This window comes from Eubalaena glacialis, chromosome 8 (assembly GCF_028564815.1).
Source record: "Eubalaena glacialis isolate mEubGla1 chromosome 8, mEubGla1.1.hap2.+ XY, whole genome shotgun sequence".
NCBI classification, from domain to species: domain Eukaryota; kingdom Metazoa; phylum Chordata; class Mammalia; order Artiodactyla; family Balaenidae; genus Eubalaena; species Eubalaena glacialis.
This window is the reverse complement of record NC_083723.1, coordinates 15,045,092-15,062,693: the sequence shown is the minus strand read 5'-3', so window position 1 is coordinate 15,062,693 and position 17,602 is coordinate 15,045,092. Positions and strand designations below refer to the sequence as shown.

At 41.6% G+C, this 17,602-nt stretch overlaps 1 protein-coding gene across 2 annotated transcripts in view; it reads right to left on the bottom strand.

Moving 5' to 3' along the window:
* The window catches only part of AMPH (amphiphysin), a 189,643-nt gene extending 177,524 nt beyond the window's left edge, over nucleotides 1-12,119 (bottom strand). For both annotated transcript variants that reach the window (XM_061197580.1, XM_061197581.1), the window contains exon 1: nucleotides 12,051-12,119. In XM_061197580.1, coding sequence (XP_061053563.1) covers nucleotides 12,051-12,119 — 69 coding nt within the window. The remainder of the gene's footprint in view (nucleotides 1-12,050) is intronic.
* Nucleotides 12,120-17,602: the final 5,483 nt, after the last annotated feature.

Genomic DNA, 17,602 nt, shown 5'->3' with positions numbered 1-17,602 from the left:
ACATAGAGAATCTGTGTGGACTTAAACAAGTTAAGAGATTTTATTAGCAATCAAAAAACTTCCCACAAATAAAAAACCCAAGCCTAGATTGCTTCACTGATGAATTCTACCAATATTAAGAGAAGAACTAACACCAATTCTTCACAAACTCTTCCAAAAAATTGGAGATGGGTCACTTCCCAATTCATTATTTGAGGCGATTCTTACTCAGATACAAAAAACAGACAAAAACATCACAAGGAATGAAAAGTGTAAAACAATATCCATTAAGAATAAAGACACAAGTTCTCAACAAATACCTTAAAAAAAATTAAACTTAGAATCTAATAATCCAGGTCCTATCAAATGGGGCTTCTTCCACAAGAGACCAAAACCATCCTGAGTTTTGACCACACTCTCTACTAGGTACATTAAGCAATCTCATTACTATTCACTCTACAGTAAAACATACAAAATCAATGTAATTATAAACATATCTCCCAAACTCGCCCATCTCCTTCTGTCACCCACCAAAAATACACAGCAGTTTTTTGAGACAAATATTTCTACTTTTTGTGACTGATGCATTAGCCAGCATTATTCTAAAATTATAATGGTTTTTACAGAACCAGATTTCACAGACTCCGATCTTCTGTGCTATACAGCACTCCTCATAAGGAAGACATTTGGCCCTTGATGAAACATCTCCAATTTGGCCTCCACAAAACTGATTCCTTTGAAATCTAAGTAGGCTACGTTAAGCATAAGGATATTTTTAAGCATAGTATAGGGCACTGCTTTTCACCCTTTTCTCTCTACTACATTGGAGATAAATTTATAGTCACTGGGTGGAAGAAAGCCTTATTCTCCAAATTATAACCCTGGAGTGGACCTAGGAGCTCATACCCACCACAGAATCTCAACCAAACGCCCTTCTCTAAAGCAGTGTGCTTTGCAGATTCATTAAACCTTTGAATTACCAGAGGAATTTATTAAAATGCATATTCCCAAGTCTTAATAAGAGATTCTGGTAAGTTTTTAAATAGGCCCAGGAATCTGCATTCTTAACTCACCCACTCCCCAAATGTTCCTGACTATTGAGAAAACACTACCCTGGAGGTACCTGATTTCTAGATTCACTCCCTATGCTTAACAGGAGCAACCACAGGCCAATACAGGTACCCAGGAGAGCCCTCTCCTGACCATGTTTCATAATGCTAGTGGTCTCCATGGTCACACGCATTTCCTAGAGGGGTGGGAAGAAAAATCTGGACAATCGTTTTCCTAGAGACTCAGAGAAGAACCCACTGAACAGGGAGCAGGTGGGAAGTTGATTTTTTGCTATAGAAACATGTAGGTTAAAGAGGCAGGATGTCTTGTACAGATGCCTCAAAGATTGAGGAATTACAGGGCATGTGAAAGGTATCACACTGTTCTAGGCTGTGCTACCACAACACGGGAGATCCTTCCAAGGCTTGGGCCATCTATGCTACTCAACTGTTAGCAACCATTACTAGGTAGAGGAAGAGACTGCCTGCTACAAAAGATTCTCTTCCAAACTTAAGATTCTTCCCAAGCTGCAAATCATCTCAGATTATTCCTAAATTCAAGACCACAGCCTGCAAAATAATCAAGTCAATGCCTACAACATAAGTAAGTCAAGTTGCTGCCAGCCTTAACCATGTGTGTTCTCTCTCTTCTCTCTCTCTCTCATTAAAAGTTGGGAATCCAAGTGCATTCAAACCTTTTAAAGACAAACCAATGTTTCCAGATGTGTGGCATTTAAGAATTTTATTAAGGGCTTTCATATTTATTTTGAGTTTCTGATGGTTTATGATAAGAGACCTTACAAATCCATAAAAGCAGATTGGGCTGGAGTTTACTGCTGTTATACAAAGGGATCTTTGTATGACAGATAATTCAGAGGGCAAGTCAGCTCTGAACCAGTGTCCTGCCTCTGTATCAAGGGGGAACTCTGACCTAGAAGGACCGTTCAACATGTGAGAGTAAAAATCTGATCACACAAAAGAGGGATTGCGACTACAGAAGGACCATCCCAGTTAGGGACCACTTTGCCACTTTGATAACTATGCAAATGGTAGAAGAGATCATTTATAAAGCCAACGCTAACAGTCGATTCTCGTTATCTATTGTATATTCTACAGCTCTTTTCTTTTTTTTTTAACAGCTCTTATTTTTATCTTATTTAGTTGAATAAGGGCAAAGAGTCTGATGTTTAGAATGCTTACTGACTCCTAAAATCCCCACGCTCTTACCCTACTCCCCTTGCCTGGACATCCTTAGGATCTTAGCTTAAAATCTACCTGCTTCAGATAGGTATATGCAATCCTCTCACTCTAGGTGAGTTCCCTAGTTACATTGACAAATGGTTTTTTTCTCCTCACAGAATTTTTAATTATGATTTTTCATTAATAACTATTTAGTTATTAGTATATTCAAAGATTTATCTCTCTACCACCTCCTGCTGGTCTTTGTTGAATGCTATATTACAAGTGCCTAGCAAGTGCCTTTTGGGCCTTAAGATTTTTTTTTTTTAATTTTTATTGGAGAATAGTTGATTCACAATGTTGTGTTAGTTTCAAGCGTACAGCAAAGTGAATCAATTATACATGTACATATATCCACTCTTTTTTTAGATTGTTTTCCCATATAGGTCATTACAGAGTATTGAGTAGAGTTCCCTGGGCTACAGAGTAGGTCCTTATTAGTTATCTATTTTATATATAATAATGTGTATATGTCAATCCCAATCTCCCAACTTATCTCCCCCCCCCCCCCCGCCCTGGGTAACCATAAGTTTGTTTTCTACATCTGTGACTCTATTTGTTTTGTAAATAAGTTCATTTGTACCATATCTTTAGATTCCACATGTAAGTGATGTAATATGGTATTTGTCTTTCTCTGACTTACTTCACTCAGTATGACAACCTCTAGGTCCATCCATGTTGCTGCAAATGGCATTATTGCATTTTTTTATGGCTAAGTAATATTCCATTGAATATATGTACCACATCTTCTGTATCTATTCCTCTGTTAATGGACATTTAGGTTGGTTCCATGTCCTGGCTATTCTAAATAGTGCTGCAATGAACGTTGGGTGCATGTGTCTTTTAGATTCTTAATAAATGATTCTAAATGAGTAACTGAATTTTACCAGGTTGATTTCACAATCGAATATATTAACTATTAGAATATATAAATTTAGCATCCTTTTACTCAAAAGTGTCAGGTGCTGTAACAAAACTGCATTTATTCATAGGTCCATGTGTATTTTACTAAATCATTATAGGCACTTTAAGATAGAAAAAATGTGTATATTTGTGCGTGTGTACGTATATATATGTACACATTTTTTTTTTCAGGTTCTTCCCACTTATTAACTAAACTTTCAACTAAAGAACTATATGAGAATAAGATGAAAATGACCAAGATCATGGTTTTCTGATTTTCGTACATCTAACTAGCTTCAGGGTAATCAAAACTTATATATAAGTATATTATGCATAGCAAATATTTCAAAACTAAGATCTTTTTCATGGCTTTATCCAACATTATTCCTAATAAGAGATTTACTCAATATGTATTCAGGAAATATATCTACTTAAGCACTACACTTAAATTTAAACTTACTTTGAATCAGTAAGAATGAAGTTTCAGCTTCACTTATTAAAAGTTGGCCTGTGGATGTGTTCTCAGGAAAACGTGATTACTCTCATGTTAATTTTGCACAATGCTGTGTATGTAGTCTTATTATATACTTTCATCAGTGAATTCCTCAAACTGTGATGATGGCAGCTTCATTATGTAAATGTTAGCCATTATAGAGAATATCTGGAAAATTATATCTGCAACATAAGAAATCTTTACATCTGTTATCCCTTCATACAAGCCCACAGGCTCAGTTATTTCCTCAGGAGTTCTACTCAGACAGCCCCTAATTTAAGTGGCTAGAAAAATAAAAAATTGTGTTTGAAGAGTCAAGTGGAAATTCCCAGACCTTAAAAAGTCAGAACATATTTTTTAAAATACTCTTTGCCTTCTCGACTCATCCCCGCACAAAGTGCTTCACAATATTTTTTTGAAACTTAATCACACACACACACACACACACACACACACACACACACCCTTAAATGGACCGATGGCCCAAAAGAAAGTCAGCTTACAGGAAAGGATGCTGGAGGTCCTCTAAGGTAGTATTCCCAAACTGCAGGCTGGAAATCAATTTGGTATGTCCCCTTACCATGTTATTAAAAACAGAACAGAGTGGAGTGGCATGGAATGGCATAGATAATCAGTGTTTGCTGATATTGAATTTCCTAACTTAGAAACCCTGGCATGATGGGAAATCTTGGAGTGAGAAGCTGTGTGTATATGTGAAAGTATATTTGGAAATAATAAGCCCAGAGCTCACATATTTGGAGCTCAGGCATGCTGTGACACAGTGGCCATAGTTGAGTATAATCCCAGAGAGAAAGGCTTCCTGGCCCTGCCCTCACTGTGAGAACCATCAGTGGGGCCACCATGTTCCTGACACACTGCAGTGCTCACCTTGGGGGACAAGACTGACATCTGAATGCTGGACTCCCTTTTAGAACCCTTTTCCATAAGGCCATCGTAAAAACCACAGACTTCTTTAGAGAAGGGACGCTCCCCATAGGATTTCTGAACTTATCACAGGACAGGGACCCCAGGGAGGAGTAAGAGATTCTCATGATACACTGGATGTGATGTTGAAACCATTTAATTAGAGTATTTTTTTAAATGAGACCTAATTTTATACCTCTAGTAAAGTGGACCATATTATTTACACAAGTATTTCAGGTATTTTAAGTTGTATCAGTCCATAGACAAGCTGACTTTTAAAGTATGATTTTTGGAACACACATACACACAATATGCTATGTTGTAAAGGATAATGATAACTCTTACTAATATTAAAATCTCAATCCCTACAGTTCTAATTCCCTATTCCTGGAGAAAGAAGGATGCATGGGTATATGCGTGTTTATGTGTAAAAAAAAAATGAAGAAAGAAACCTTACTGTCAAGAATGTCCTCAGAATTATTTTTAGTTTTGTCAGTTCCTAATACAGCCAGAGAAAATTATCTTAGTAGATGAGAAGGTATAAGCTTGTACAATGTAGAAGCGGACAACAACAAAGTCTTCTGATGATCTTAAAAGGGGAAACCCTGGATGTGTCTCAGAGACTCAGTCTCCAAAGTGTCCTCAAATGTAAACATGGTCATACAAGCTACTCTTCCACAGACAAGGCCCTGGGATCCATGGAAAGTGTCTCCTGGTCAGAGCAGGGTATTCCTTCTCCCATTCAATCTGCATAAATAAATAAACACAGGCACGTACACATCAGCACATGCACACACAAACACCATCCACATGTCTCCCTTTGAGAACAAACCAAGATGCGGGCACCAGCAAGGCAACAATTTTTTTTAAAAAACCCACAAATGTCACACAATTAGGCATGGAAGGAGACTACACTCTTTTTCTTGCCATATCACACAATCAGCATGGGGTTGAACCACAGGACTTTACCAATATTTGACTGTTTGACTTACAAAAATAACAATTTAGTACAGTTCAACCGAATATTGATGGAGCTCCCACCATCCTCAGAATTCATAAGGTTAATTTTATTTGATATACTATCTCCACAAAATGACAATTCAAATGACAGTGATACATAGTGACACCTTTATGATAATTTCACAGAAGTCAGAGAAAGAATAACGTGGAAGGACGCTTTCAGACAATGTGTTTGCAGGGTTGGGAAGTAAACTAGCAAGAACATACAAAGTCAAATCATCACCGAGTACATACAATTCACAAGACATTTGGTTCTTGTCCTCAAGCACCTACGATTTACTTGGGAAGTTATAATGCAATAAAAAATTGCACCTATTATTTTACAGTAATTACTCAGGGCAGATAAACTGGCGCAAAGAATATCAAACAGTGCACATCTTTAGAGTTTAAATAGCATAACTCTCTTATTAAAACAAAAAACAAAAATCTAATGCTGAAAAAGGCTAGTATTATACCAAAGGCTTCCCTGCTCACTAGAGTCACATTAAAAAAAAAATGTTTAAATCTTAAAAAATGTTTAAAGTGCTCCACCAATTTAAATATTGCATAGAGGTCAAGGAGGGTTAAGACCAAATAAATGTCACTGGATTTCACAAAGGAATAAAGATGAACAAAAAAATCCCAAAGTGATTAAATATTTAAGTAAAAAAGGCCTCTGGATAAACAGGCAGACTGACTGTATGTGTTTATATCTGTCTCCTCCCCAAACCCAACAAAAAACAACAGCAAAGGAATAAAAAGGTATGAACATACATGGATAAAAAGAGGAGACGCAATACTAGTGGATGAGTTCAATACATTTTACAGACGCAGAGAAGTAGATAAAATGGAAATAACTCAGCAGAATAGAGAAAGCTACTTTTTAATAAAAAGTGCCTGTACAGGCAACCAATGAAAAAGCAGCCAATTCTCACTGCACAGTCACACACACAAACACGCTCCGGCTTAAAACCTGGTTCTACCAAGTACTACAAAAGTGTGGATAAAGCACAAAAATGACAATGGGGGACAGTCATTAGACGTGCCTTCAAGTCCCTTCCTCAACCCCAACATTGGCAAGGAAAGACCCAGGATGACAGCTATGTAGCAGGCCTAGAAAATAAAAATCAGCCCAGATTACAGCAAAAGGGCAGAGGCTCCAAACAGAGGGGAGTTGTGGGTGGTGTCGCTCACTGGAGAATGTAATTGCATTACCTGATATATTGAACCTTTGATAATGATATTGACAGGCATTTGACAGAGCTGATGAAGCAAGAACAAACAATTCTAAATAGTTCATAAAAAAATAAGCAAACAGAAATAAAGGCTATTATTAACTCTAGGGAAACAAAAAGCTGTATGGAAAACCTAATCTTCAGATAAGACTTCATTAAAATTTTAAACACACACAAAGGGCACCATTAAGAAAGTAAAAAGGCAAGCCACCTTCTAGGAGAAAATATTTGCAAATTGTCTATCTGACAAAGGATTCATATCCTGAATATATAAAGAACTACATACCAAGAAGAAAACAACAAGCAACCCAAATAAAACACATAGGCAAAAAACTTTAACAGACACTTTGCAAAAGAAGATACCAAAATAACCAACAAGCATTATACAAGAAAAGAAGTCCATCAGGGAAATGATGGTAAAGGAATTAAAAAGGTATGAACATAAACAAGACAAAGAACAGAAGAGACATGAGGGATGACAGATATCTGGTTTATAATAGAAATGTTCTATAACTTATCTGGGTGGTAGCTATATGGAAATCCATATACATAAAAATCCACCGAGCTGAATATTACGATTTGTATACTTTAGTCAACAAACATTATACTTTTTCTGATGTTATCAAGTAAGCTTTTTAAAAAATTTTTATTTTATATTGGAGTATTGTTGATTAACAATGTTGTGTTAGTTTCAGGTATAGAGCAAAGCTATTCCGTTATACATATTCACGTATCTATTCTTTTTCTATACTTTAATTTTTAAAAAATATAATCCTCAGCAATCAACAATTTTTGCTCTATTATTAGGGGATATGGAAGTAGAAGGATGAATGTAAGAGAGCTAAATCTTTACCGGTCTTCACCAAATAAGAAAGGATAGATCCTTTCCTATCTTAAGCTTATTTGTGATTAGTAATAGTTGCCTCTGGGGAAACAAGACTGGTGGTTGAGGAAAGGAGAGACAGGGGACTGCTATTTTTCATAATAAGCCTTTTACTAATATTTGATTTTTTTTAACTGTGCAAATATTAACTTGATGGGAAATTTTTAAGTGAATATTAAGTTATAAGCTATTAGCTATGTGATTATTTACACAACCACGGGGCAGAGAAGGCCTTTGAAGTGCGCCGCGGTGGACACCTTTCATTTTGCCAGCGCAGTGCCCATTCCCTTTTCTGTGCTCTGATTCTCCCTCCTCCACCAGCAGTACAGATGGTCTAGGGGAAATTTCTCCACCCCAGCTTCCGTAGTAGCCTGTGACTCAGGCCCAATCCAACCCATGGCCCTGGCCCTTGGCCAGAGATATTTTCTTTTCCAGGGATAGGCACAAGCCCAAATTTGGGCCGATGAGGGCTATACTGAGGAGTTCTCTGTAAATGTGGCCTAGCCTAGAGGGGCTGGCAGCCATCTTGCCACCAAAAGAGAAGAACGTGCCCAAGAATGGGGCTGACAGGGTGGACAGCAGAGATGAGAGATGGGGAAAAGACACCTGAGCCCTGATGCCTGTGGTTGAGCCCCGGTTCCATGCAAGTCTGAAGTCTGTCTTCCCCTGCCGTTTTCATAATTATAAGAGGCAGTACCGTGTAAGGAGGAAGTATTGGACTGCATGGCTTCAAACTTCAGCTTTACTGCATACTGTGTGACCTTGGGCCTGTCACTTGACCTCTTCCTAATCTATAAAATAGGAATAGTAATGGTACCAACCTCATAGAATCAAATGAGTTAACATGTAACACACACACCTATACTCATATATTTTATATATACATAAATTATATGTTCATAGCTTAATACAAACATATATTTATTAAAATCTCATTTAAATTTATGTGTGCAAGAACCGTATTTTTACTTTTAATTAAATCCTCTTCTTTCCTTAAGCCAGTTTGAATTGAGTTTTCTGATACTTACAAGTGGCAGGATCCTAATTCAACAGCCAAAAGAGAAACCATGCAAAATCAATCGATAGATTTAAGCAAATATATAAAACATACACATAATATAAACATAAATGTGCTCTATAACAGAAAAAAAATCCTCAAAAAATTAAAAAGTAAATAGAAAAGGAAGAAATAATGTTTGGATTGATAAAGTTTCTGCCCTTACAAATAACAAGATGGAGATGCTACACAAAATGGGCACAAATATCAACGCACAATTCACAAATGAAACAAGAACGCAAGAAACTAATGTTCGGGTTTTAAAAATCAAACATGAAATAAACAGGAACTAATTTTTTCCGATGTGAAATCTAAAGAGTGCTTTAAATTTTATTATCTGGTGTTGGCAAACGTCCCATGGACTGCTAGTGAGAATGTAAACTGACACAACCTTTCTGAAAGGCAATCTAGCTATAATAAAAAGAAGCACACCTTTGACACCATAATTCTTCTTCTAGGAATTCATCTAAGAGATACTTAAGAGTGTGTGGGAACATTTTCCCTATAAATTTTCTCACTGATTGTATTTATATTTGAAAACACTGGAAACTGAGTGTCCAAGAACAGGGGGTCCATTAAAACTCATACATTCCAATACTGTTCAGTCACTTATAATAGTGATGGAAAATATATACATCTATTGAAGAACGTTCATGATTATTACATGAAATAAACAAGTTACAAAACCATATAGGATGCGCCTGTTTTAGTTGTATAAATATATACACATACGTAAGGAAACAAATGTACTGGGATACATATCAAATGACTGTGAAATCTCTGGGTGGTAGAATTTATGTGTCCTAATTTGTTGGTGGGGTTTTTTTCCCCCTTATATATGTATTTCATTCTTTCTCCAATGAACCTTTACAGACTTTCAATAAGAAAAAATGTACCTTAAATTCATAGAAAGCCATAAATTACCTCTTGGTGTAGTTTCAGTCATGCATTTGGAGCCAAAATGCATGCAAGCTGTTAGGTGGCGTACAGGTGATAGAAAAGTCGAGGGAGTGGACAAGCTTTTGAGAAAACGTGGTGGTAGAAACAAGGAGCAAAGGGTCTCAAAAACATACGTAGCATATCATTATTGCAATGGAGCATCTGGATAAGAGGAGGAGACCGAAGATGCAAAAAGAAGGAATCACTGGGGGATATGTCTTATGAAGCCCAAATAGCAACACAGTGCTTTCCATTGTCCCGCGGCTTCTTTGGGCTCGACTGGGCTGCCTTATCTGGATTACCACATGCCGTTTTCCCATGCGCTGCATGGGCTCAGAACTTACCCAGGGGCAGAACCCACACTCTCAGCCTCTTGGTGTCTTCACTCCCTAAGCTAAGTACAACAGGCAGTTTTCATCTGCAGCTTTCCCCAGGGAAGAAAGTAGGACACTTGAAGCCCTGCTCAAGGCTCCCCTAGGCCACCTTGATTAACCACCAACCACAACTGCAATCATAATACACACCATTACGAAAAAGTGAGTTTTCAACAATTCATAAGGGTTTGAATGCTCTCTAAGTCAGATTACATTTTCTTTTCAGTTATTTCTGGCATATTAACAGCTGGTGACCTAGATTAAGAAATAATTTAGTATGTCAAAAGGCAGACTGTATCAGTAAATTCCCTCACAGATGGGAAGTGGATTCAGTGAAAAGCTTCAGACCTAAAATTCAAGTACTTACTTGGAAGGAGGGAGAGGGTGGGGAGGAATACCTACCAGTGGGTGAAATGAAGTATGGGAAAATGATGACAAAACCTGGCCAGGATCCCAGCAGATCATGGCTACTTTCTGCACAAGTAGCCAGGGACTGGAAAGGGGCAGGAAGCCTTGTTAATTCAGCTGCTAAAGGAGCTGCAGGAGGAGCTTCAGGATGAGCTTGGGTAGATATTAAAAGAAATACAATCCTCTTACTGCGTTGAGAGCATGCATGTGTGAAGGGAGGGCCTAGAGGCAGCCACCCAGCCTCTGGGCATGCAGACAGGCAAAGGAATCAGTGCCCCCTTCAGCTGAGTTCATAGGGGTCAATGGGAACTGGGGCGGGGGGGGGGGGTGGCCTGAGCCTAAGTCTGAAAAGGGAAATTCACCGTCATAGTGGGCAACGCGTCAAATCTGACTTCAAGTAAAACAGAAAACCGCTAAACATCCAGAATCCCAGGGATGGAAAATACTTCCACGTGAAAGAGAACACAGTTCAAGTGACACAGACCGCAGGGCTCATTAGCCGGTGTCCATTTTCAAGTACAATGCTTCATCTACAGTATGAATGTCCTTTGCCCGGGACACAAATGAAGACCTCAGTGCTGGCAAGGTCTTGATGACAAACCGTGGGCAGAGAAGCCAGGAAAGCCCAGTGCCTGCTACTGTACCTCTCCAACTGGTAGGGGATGGGCTTGATTTGGACATGGCGTTCATTTGTGCCCACCTCTCGGGGAGAAAAATAAATTACTGTGACCAATCTTGAGGGGCCTGTGAAACACCGGGGAACCCAACCCGTGCAACATGGATTTTTTAATTTTTTCATGCAATAAAACGCCCTCCTCTGTGCAAAAATATGCAGAGAACTGTTAGGTTCAGGTCATATTTATTTTTGACCTTCCAGAGAAGGACACTGGCGTCAAAAGAGATACACATACAGAGAGACCCCTCAAAAAAAAAAAAAAAGGAAGAAAAAACGAAAGAAGTGTGCATCTAAATCTCGGTTTTGAACTTCAGGATTCACTCCACAGTACTATATTAAAGCCCTTGGCTCTTCGCGATCAGCCTTCTTAATCCAAACAGATTTCTTCGGAGATAGCTTCTGTGCTAAATCGCTCGTTCCTGCTGCACCCAAGTAGCCAGGAAATCCCGCCGGAGGAAGGACAGCGCCGCAATCTCCCGCCGGGACCTGCGGGCCGCGTCCCCACCAGCCGCCTGCGGGCGCGCGGCCAGCGGGCGCCGAGAAGAAGACGCGCTCAGCTCCGGGAGCCGCGGGCGACCCGCCACACCTGCCACAGCTCGTGCCGGGCACCCGCCCAGGAGGGCGGGGAGCGCGGCCAGCCGCGCGGGGAGCGGCGAGGCAGCCAGGAGACCCGGGCCGACCCCGCGCCTCCCGGGACAGGGGCTGCGCGACCCTGGCGCTCCCGCCTTCCCGCCGGCTCCCCGCAGCGCCGGGTGCCGCCTTGCTGCAGTGGCTGCGGCGGAGGGCAGGGCGTCCCTGCGACCCCGGCCCGACCTCCTGCGCTCCCCCCCACCCCACCCCCGCCCCGGGCGACTCGGCCCTGCCCGCCGCGTCCCCGCCACCCGCTTCTGACCTTTTCCTGCGCGCGGTTGAGTCGCTTCTGGACGTTCTTGGCGAAGATGCCCGTCTTGATGTCGGCCATGGCTGCGGGTCCGCGGAGGCTGCGAGGAGCGGAGCTGGCGGCGAGGAGGAGCGGGAGGAGGAGGAGGAGGAGCGGGAGAGCAGGAGCGGGAGAGGCGGCGAGGAGCCGCCGAGCGCCAGAAGGGGTGAGGGAGGGGCGCGGCGGCGGGGACCCGCTTAAAGCGACAGAGCGGAGGCGGGACGCGCCGGCCCGGGCGGTGACACGGGTGGCGAGCTAAAGAGAGAGAAGAAGCGAAAAGTCGAAATGCCCAGAGAGCGCCCACAGTGATGGAAGAGGAGGTCTGGTGGAGAAAAGGAAGGGAGCCGCGCAGCAGCCGCAGGGCCCGCAGCAGCTCCGGGGTTCTCTGAAGGCGGAGTTTGTGGTGGGGGAGGGTGAGAGGGGCCCCAATTCTCTCCAGCAAAAAAATAAAAAATAAAAAGGCGGGTGTGGGCGGGGGAGTTGGAGAAGAGGGAAGGAGAACCCCGGGAAGGTGGAAGTGGAGCAGCTTCGAAATGGAGGGGGTTGGGCTGCGCTCCGTGGAGGACCCGCTCGACGACCCCAGGCAGGGAATGCACCCCTCGATTATCTGTGTGTTCAAGAACACACCCTCGGGAGGCTCGCAGCCCGACGAGGGAAGCCGACTGGGAAACCGAGTCAAGGCAGAGGTTGGAGCTGCAGCAGAGACACAGGTAGAAAGGAGGGAGGCACCAATGGTGACACTTCTGTAAACTTCCAGACAAGACTTGGGGCGCGGGCGGGAGGTTCCTTGCTGAGAAGGGCCCGCTCCTTTAAGGCAGGGGGCTGTGCTTTGGTGATCTCTGTAATCCCTGCCCTGATCATAGGCACTCACTTTCCAAGAACCATTGCATGGAAGAGGCAGGTCCTTTATTGCCTCACACCAGCAGTGTAAGACCCAGGCCTCCTAACCTGTTGCTTCTTACCCACCTGCTGGTAACCTTAACAGGGATTCACCATCCTCAGTACACTTTGCAGAAATGAGAATAATAGAGATAAACTTGTCCTCTACCTACCCAGAGCTCTTGAAGCCTCTGACCGAAGGTCCAACTATTCATATTGGGTTCTCTCTGAGAATGTGAGGAGGGTAAGGCAGGTGGCCCAGCAAACAGGTCAGAAGTGAGTCAGGCACCTGGGAATCCCGTGAATCCCGGAGAGCATCTCACGCCAACTCTGGAGTAGACTGTCACGTGGGCAGCTCCCATGCTCTGCCGCTTGGTATCCACTTCTAGTATAGTCCCCTCACCTTGCTTCTAAAAAGCTTGTGACTGCCTTTTACCAATAAGATATGGCAGAAGTACACCGTGCCAATTCCAGACCAACGCCTTGAGAAGCCAGGCAGGGTTCGCACTCCGATGAGCAAAACCTGTTCTTCCTGTGCTACCGTGTAGAGTTTCAGCTACCCTGCTGCAAAAAGCCCCTTGGAGAGGCCACATGGTAAAGGGAGAAGCCCTGAGGTTACTTGGACAGGGAGAGCAAAACCCAGATGTCCCTGCATCCCAGCTGAGACCATCCTCCAGGAAACACATTGGCCGAATACAGCCGCACAAAAAACCATCAGCAAGACCAAAGCAAGAACTGCCCAGCCAATCCTAGCCAAGAATGTGGAATGGTGAGCAAAAAAAATGATAGTGGTTTTGTTACGCGATGCACAGTGAGGCCAAACAGACCCAAACGTCAGTTTGGAGCAGAGAAGGGTTTATTGCAGGGCCATGCAAGGAGACAGGTAGCTTATGCCTCCCCAAATCCCAGACTCCTGGAAGGAGTTTCAGCAAAGCATTTTAAAGGCAAGGTGAGGGAGGGGCATGGTTGGTTGTTGCAGACCTCTTGGTGTCAGAATCCTTTGTTCTTGCAGCTGTCCAGGTAGGTCAGGTCAGGATGACCCTGTAAACCTCCAACAAGACAAATGTTATTCTTTGTTCTGCAACTTTTTATCTCTATATGAATGGGAAAGTGTTATACCCTTAAAGGTCAGAGCCTTGAGAATGGTCTATCCTGTACATTTCAGCCTATAGGCAACATTCTTAACTCCAAGCAAAAGCAATAGAATGCAAAGATTTAAAGAAACAGATCCAATATGGAGTCAGATTTGTTCTTCCCTATCACAGTTTTTTAAGCCACTTTTCTGATGGTTTGTTACTGAAATACCCAGTCTATTCACTTGGCTCTTACTTCCTTAGGATGGCTATTCATCCCACTTTGCCTGGGAACGAAGGCGTTTCCAGGACACAGGACTTTCAGTGCTAAAACCAGGAAAGTCCTGGGGAAACTGCAAGAGTTGGTCACCTTCTTTCCAACATCTCAACTGAACAGGAGTTTACTTCAGAGCAAAGTAAGAAAAACTTCTTTCTTCTCTTGGTCAGCATTCAGTAAAACAGACTACTCAGAAGCCACGAATTTTGAGTCAGGGGCTTCTGAACCTTAGCTCTGCCTTGGGATCTTGGCCATGAGGATACAAGCCTCAGAATGTTGGAATATACCAGAATGTTCTGGAGCATGTCAGTCCATGGTTACTCTTATACTCTGAGCCCCAGAGCCCCCTCTGCTCCCTTGCTGGGCCTGGCTACAACCTCATTACGTCACCACTGCCCTCTCTCTGACAAGCAAGGGACAGGGTTCCAAGCAGTGGGTTTACTTTTTCTCTGCTTACTTAGAGCCCGAGCCATCAGATCCCACTGTCCCAGCCTTTGTCTCTTCTGGCAATTACTCCCTCACCAGTTTTTGGAACACAGTGAATATCTTTTGAAATAAAATTGCAAATGGTTAGCTTTTCTTATCATTCGGATGCCCAAATCTAGATCTGTAGCGTGGGTGGAAAGGGAAGCTTGTCATTTCTTGATAATTCCATTTGGAATACATGCTGAGCATATTAAAAAATTGTCGTGTGCAAACTGTTATCAAATCAACCAGTATCCATTTTCGGGTTGCCATGTGGCTCATTCTAGCCACTCTGGAATATTGATGAAGCACTTTAGCTGATACTTAGTAGGTGCCCTGTAAATATATATACATATATATATATATATATATATGTATATATATATATATATATATTTTTTTTTTTTTTGGCTGCGTTGGGTCTTCGTTGCTGCGCGGGGGATTTCTCTAGTTGCGGTGAGCGGGGGCTACTCTTCATTGTGGTGCGTGGGCTTCTCATTGCAGTGGCTTCTCTTGTTGCGGAGCACGGGCTCTAGGCGTGCAGGCTTCAGTAGTTGTGGCTCGTGGGCTCTAGAGCGCAGGCTTAGTAGTTGTGGCGCATGGGCTTAGCTGTTCCGTGGCATGTGGGATCTTCCCGGACCAGGGCTCGAACCCGTGTCCCCTGCATTGACAGGCGGATTCTTAACAACTGCGCCAAATGCAGGCATGCATGAGACTAGCTCATGAGGATGCATTCTTAGCTATTTCTTCTCATAATTCTGCAGTAATGCTACTGGAACACTGGTGGGGGAAAGGGGAGCCCAACTACTACAATGATTTTTTTACTTAGGATAATTTTTTTTAATTGAAGCATAGTTGATCTACAGTGTTGTGTTAGTTTCAAGTGAACAGCAAAGTGATTCAGTTATACATATATATATATTCTTTTTCAGATTCTTTTCCATTATAGGTTATTGCAAGATATTGAGTATAGTTCCCCATGCTATACAGTAGATCCTTGTTGTTTACCTATTTATATATGGTAGTTTGTATCTGTTAATCCCAAACTCCTAATTTATCCCTCCCTCCCGCTTTCCCCTTTGGTAACCATAAGTTTGTTTTCTATGTCTGTGAGTCTGTTTCTGTCTTGTAAATAAGTTCATTTATATCATTTTTTTAGATTTCACATATAAGTGGCATCACATGGTATTTGTCTTTGTCTGACTTACTTCACTTAGTATGATTTTTTTTTGAATTTTTGAATGTTATTTCACTTATATTTTTGTACAGCAGGTTCTTATTAGTCATCAGTTTTATACACATCAGTGTATACATGTCAGTCCCAATCACCCAATTCATCCCACCACCATCCCCACCCCCTGCGGCTTTCCCCCCTTGGTGCCCATACGTTTGTTCTCTACATCTGTGTCTCAACTTCTGCCCTGCAAACCGGTTCATCTGTACCATTTTTCTAGGTTCCACATACATGCGTTAATATACGATATTTGTTTTTCTCTTTCTGACTTACTTCACTCTGTATGACAGTCTCTAGATCCACTCACGTCTCAACAAATGACTCAATTTCGTTCCTTTTCATGGCTGAGTAATATTCCATTGTATATATGTATCACAACTTCTTTATCTATTCATCTGTCGATGGGCATTTAGGTCGCTTCCATGATCTGGCTATTGTAAATAGTGCTGCAATGAACATTGGGGTGCATGTGTCTTTTTGAAATATGGTTTTCTCTGGGTATATGCCCAGTAGTGGGATTGCTGGATCATATGGTAATTCTATTTTTAGTTTTTTAAGGCACCTCCATACTGTTCTCCATAGTGGCTGTGTCAATTTACATTCCCACCAACAGTGCAAGAGGGTTCCCTTTTCTCCACACCCTCTCCAGCATTTGTTGTTTGTAGATTTTCTGATAATGCCCATTCTAACTGGTGTGAGGTGATACCTCATTGTAGTTTTGATTTGCATTTCTCTAATAATTAGTGATGTTGAGCAGCTTTTCATGTGCTTCTTGGCCATCTGTATGTCTTCTTTGGAGAAATGTCTATTTAGGTCTTCTGCCCATTTTTGGATTGGGTTGTTTGTGTTTTTAATATTGAGCTCATGAGCTGTTTATATATTTTGGAGATTAATCCTTTGTCCGTTGTTTCGTTTGCAAATATTTTCTCCCATTGTGAGGGTTGTCTTTTCATCTTGTTTATGGTTTCCTTTGCTGTGCAAAAGCTTTGAAGTTTCATTAGGTCCCATTTGTTTATTTTTGTTTTTATTTCCATTACTCTAGGAGGTGGATCAAAAAAGATCTTGCTGTGATTTATGTCAAAGAGTGTTCTTCCTATGTTTTCCTCTAAGAGTTTTAGAGTGTCCGGTCTTGCATTTAGGACTCGAATCCATTTTGAGTTTATTTTTGTGTATGGTGTTAGGGAGTGTTCTAATTTCATTCTTTTACATGTAGCTGTCCAGTTTTCCCAGCACCACTTATTGAAGAGACTGTCTTTTCTCCATTTTATATCCTTGCCTCCTTTGTCATAGATTAGTTGGCCATAGGTGCGTGGGTTTATCTCTGGGCTTTCTATCCTCTTCCATTGATCTATATTTCTGTTTTTGTGCCAGTACCATATTATCTTGATTACTGTAGCTTTGTAGTATAGTCTGAAGTCAGGGACTCTGATTCCTCCAGCTCTGCTTTTTTCCCTCAGGACTGCTTTGGCTATTTGGGGTCTTTTGTGTCTCCATACAAATTTTAAGATTATTTGTTCTAGTTCTGTAAAAAATGCCATTGGTAATTTGATAGGGATTGCATTGAATCTGTAGATTGCTTTGGGTAGTAGAGTCATTT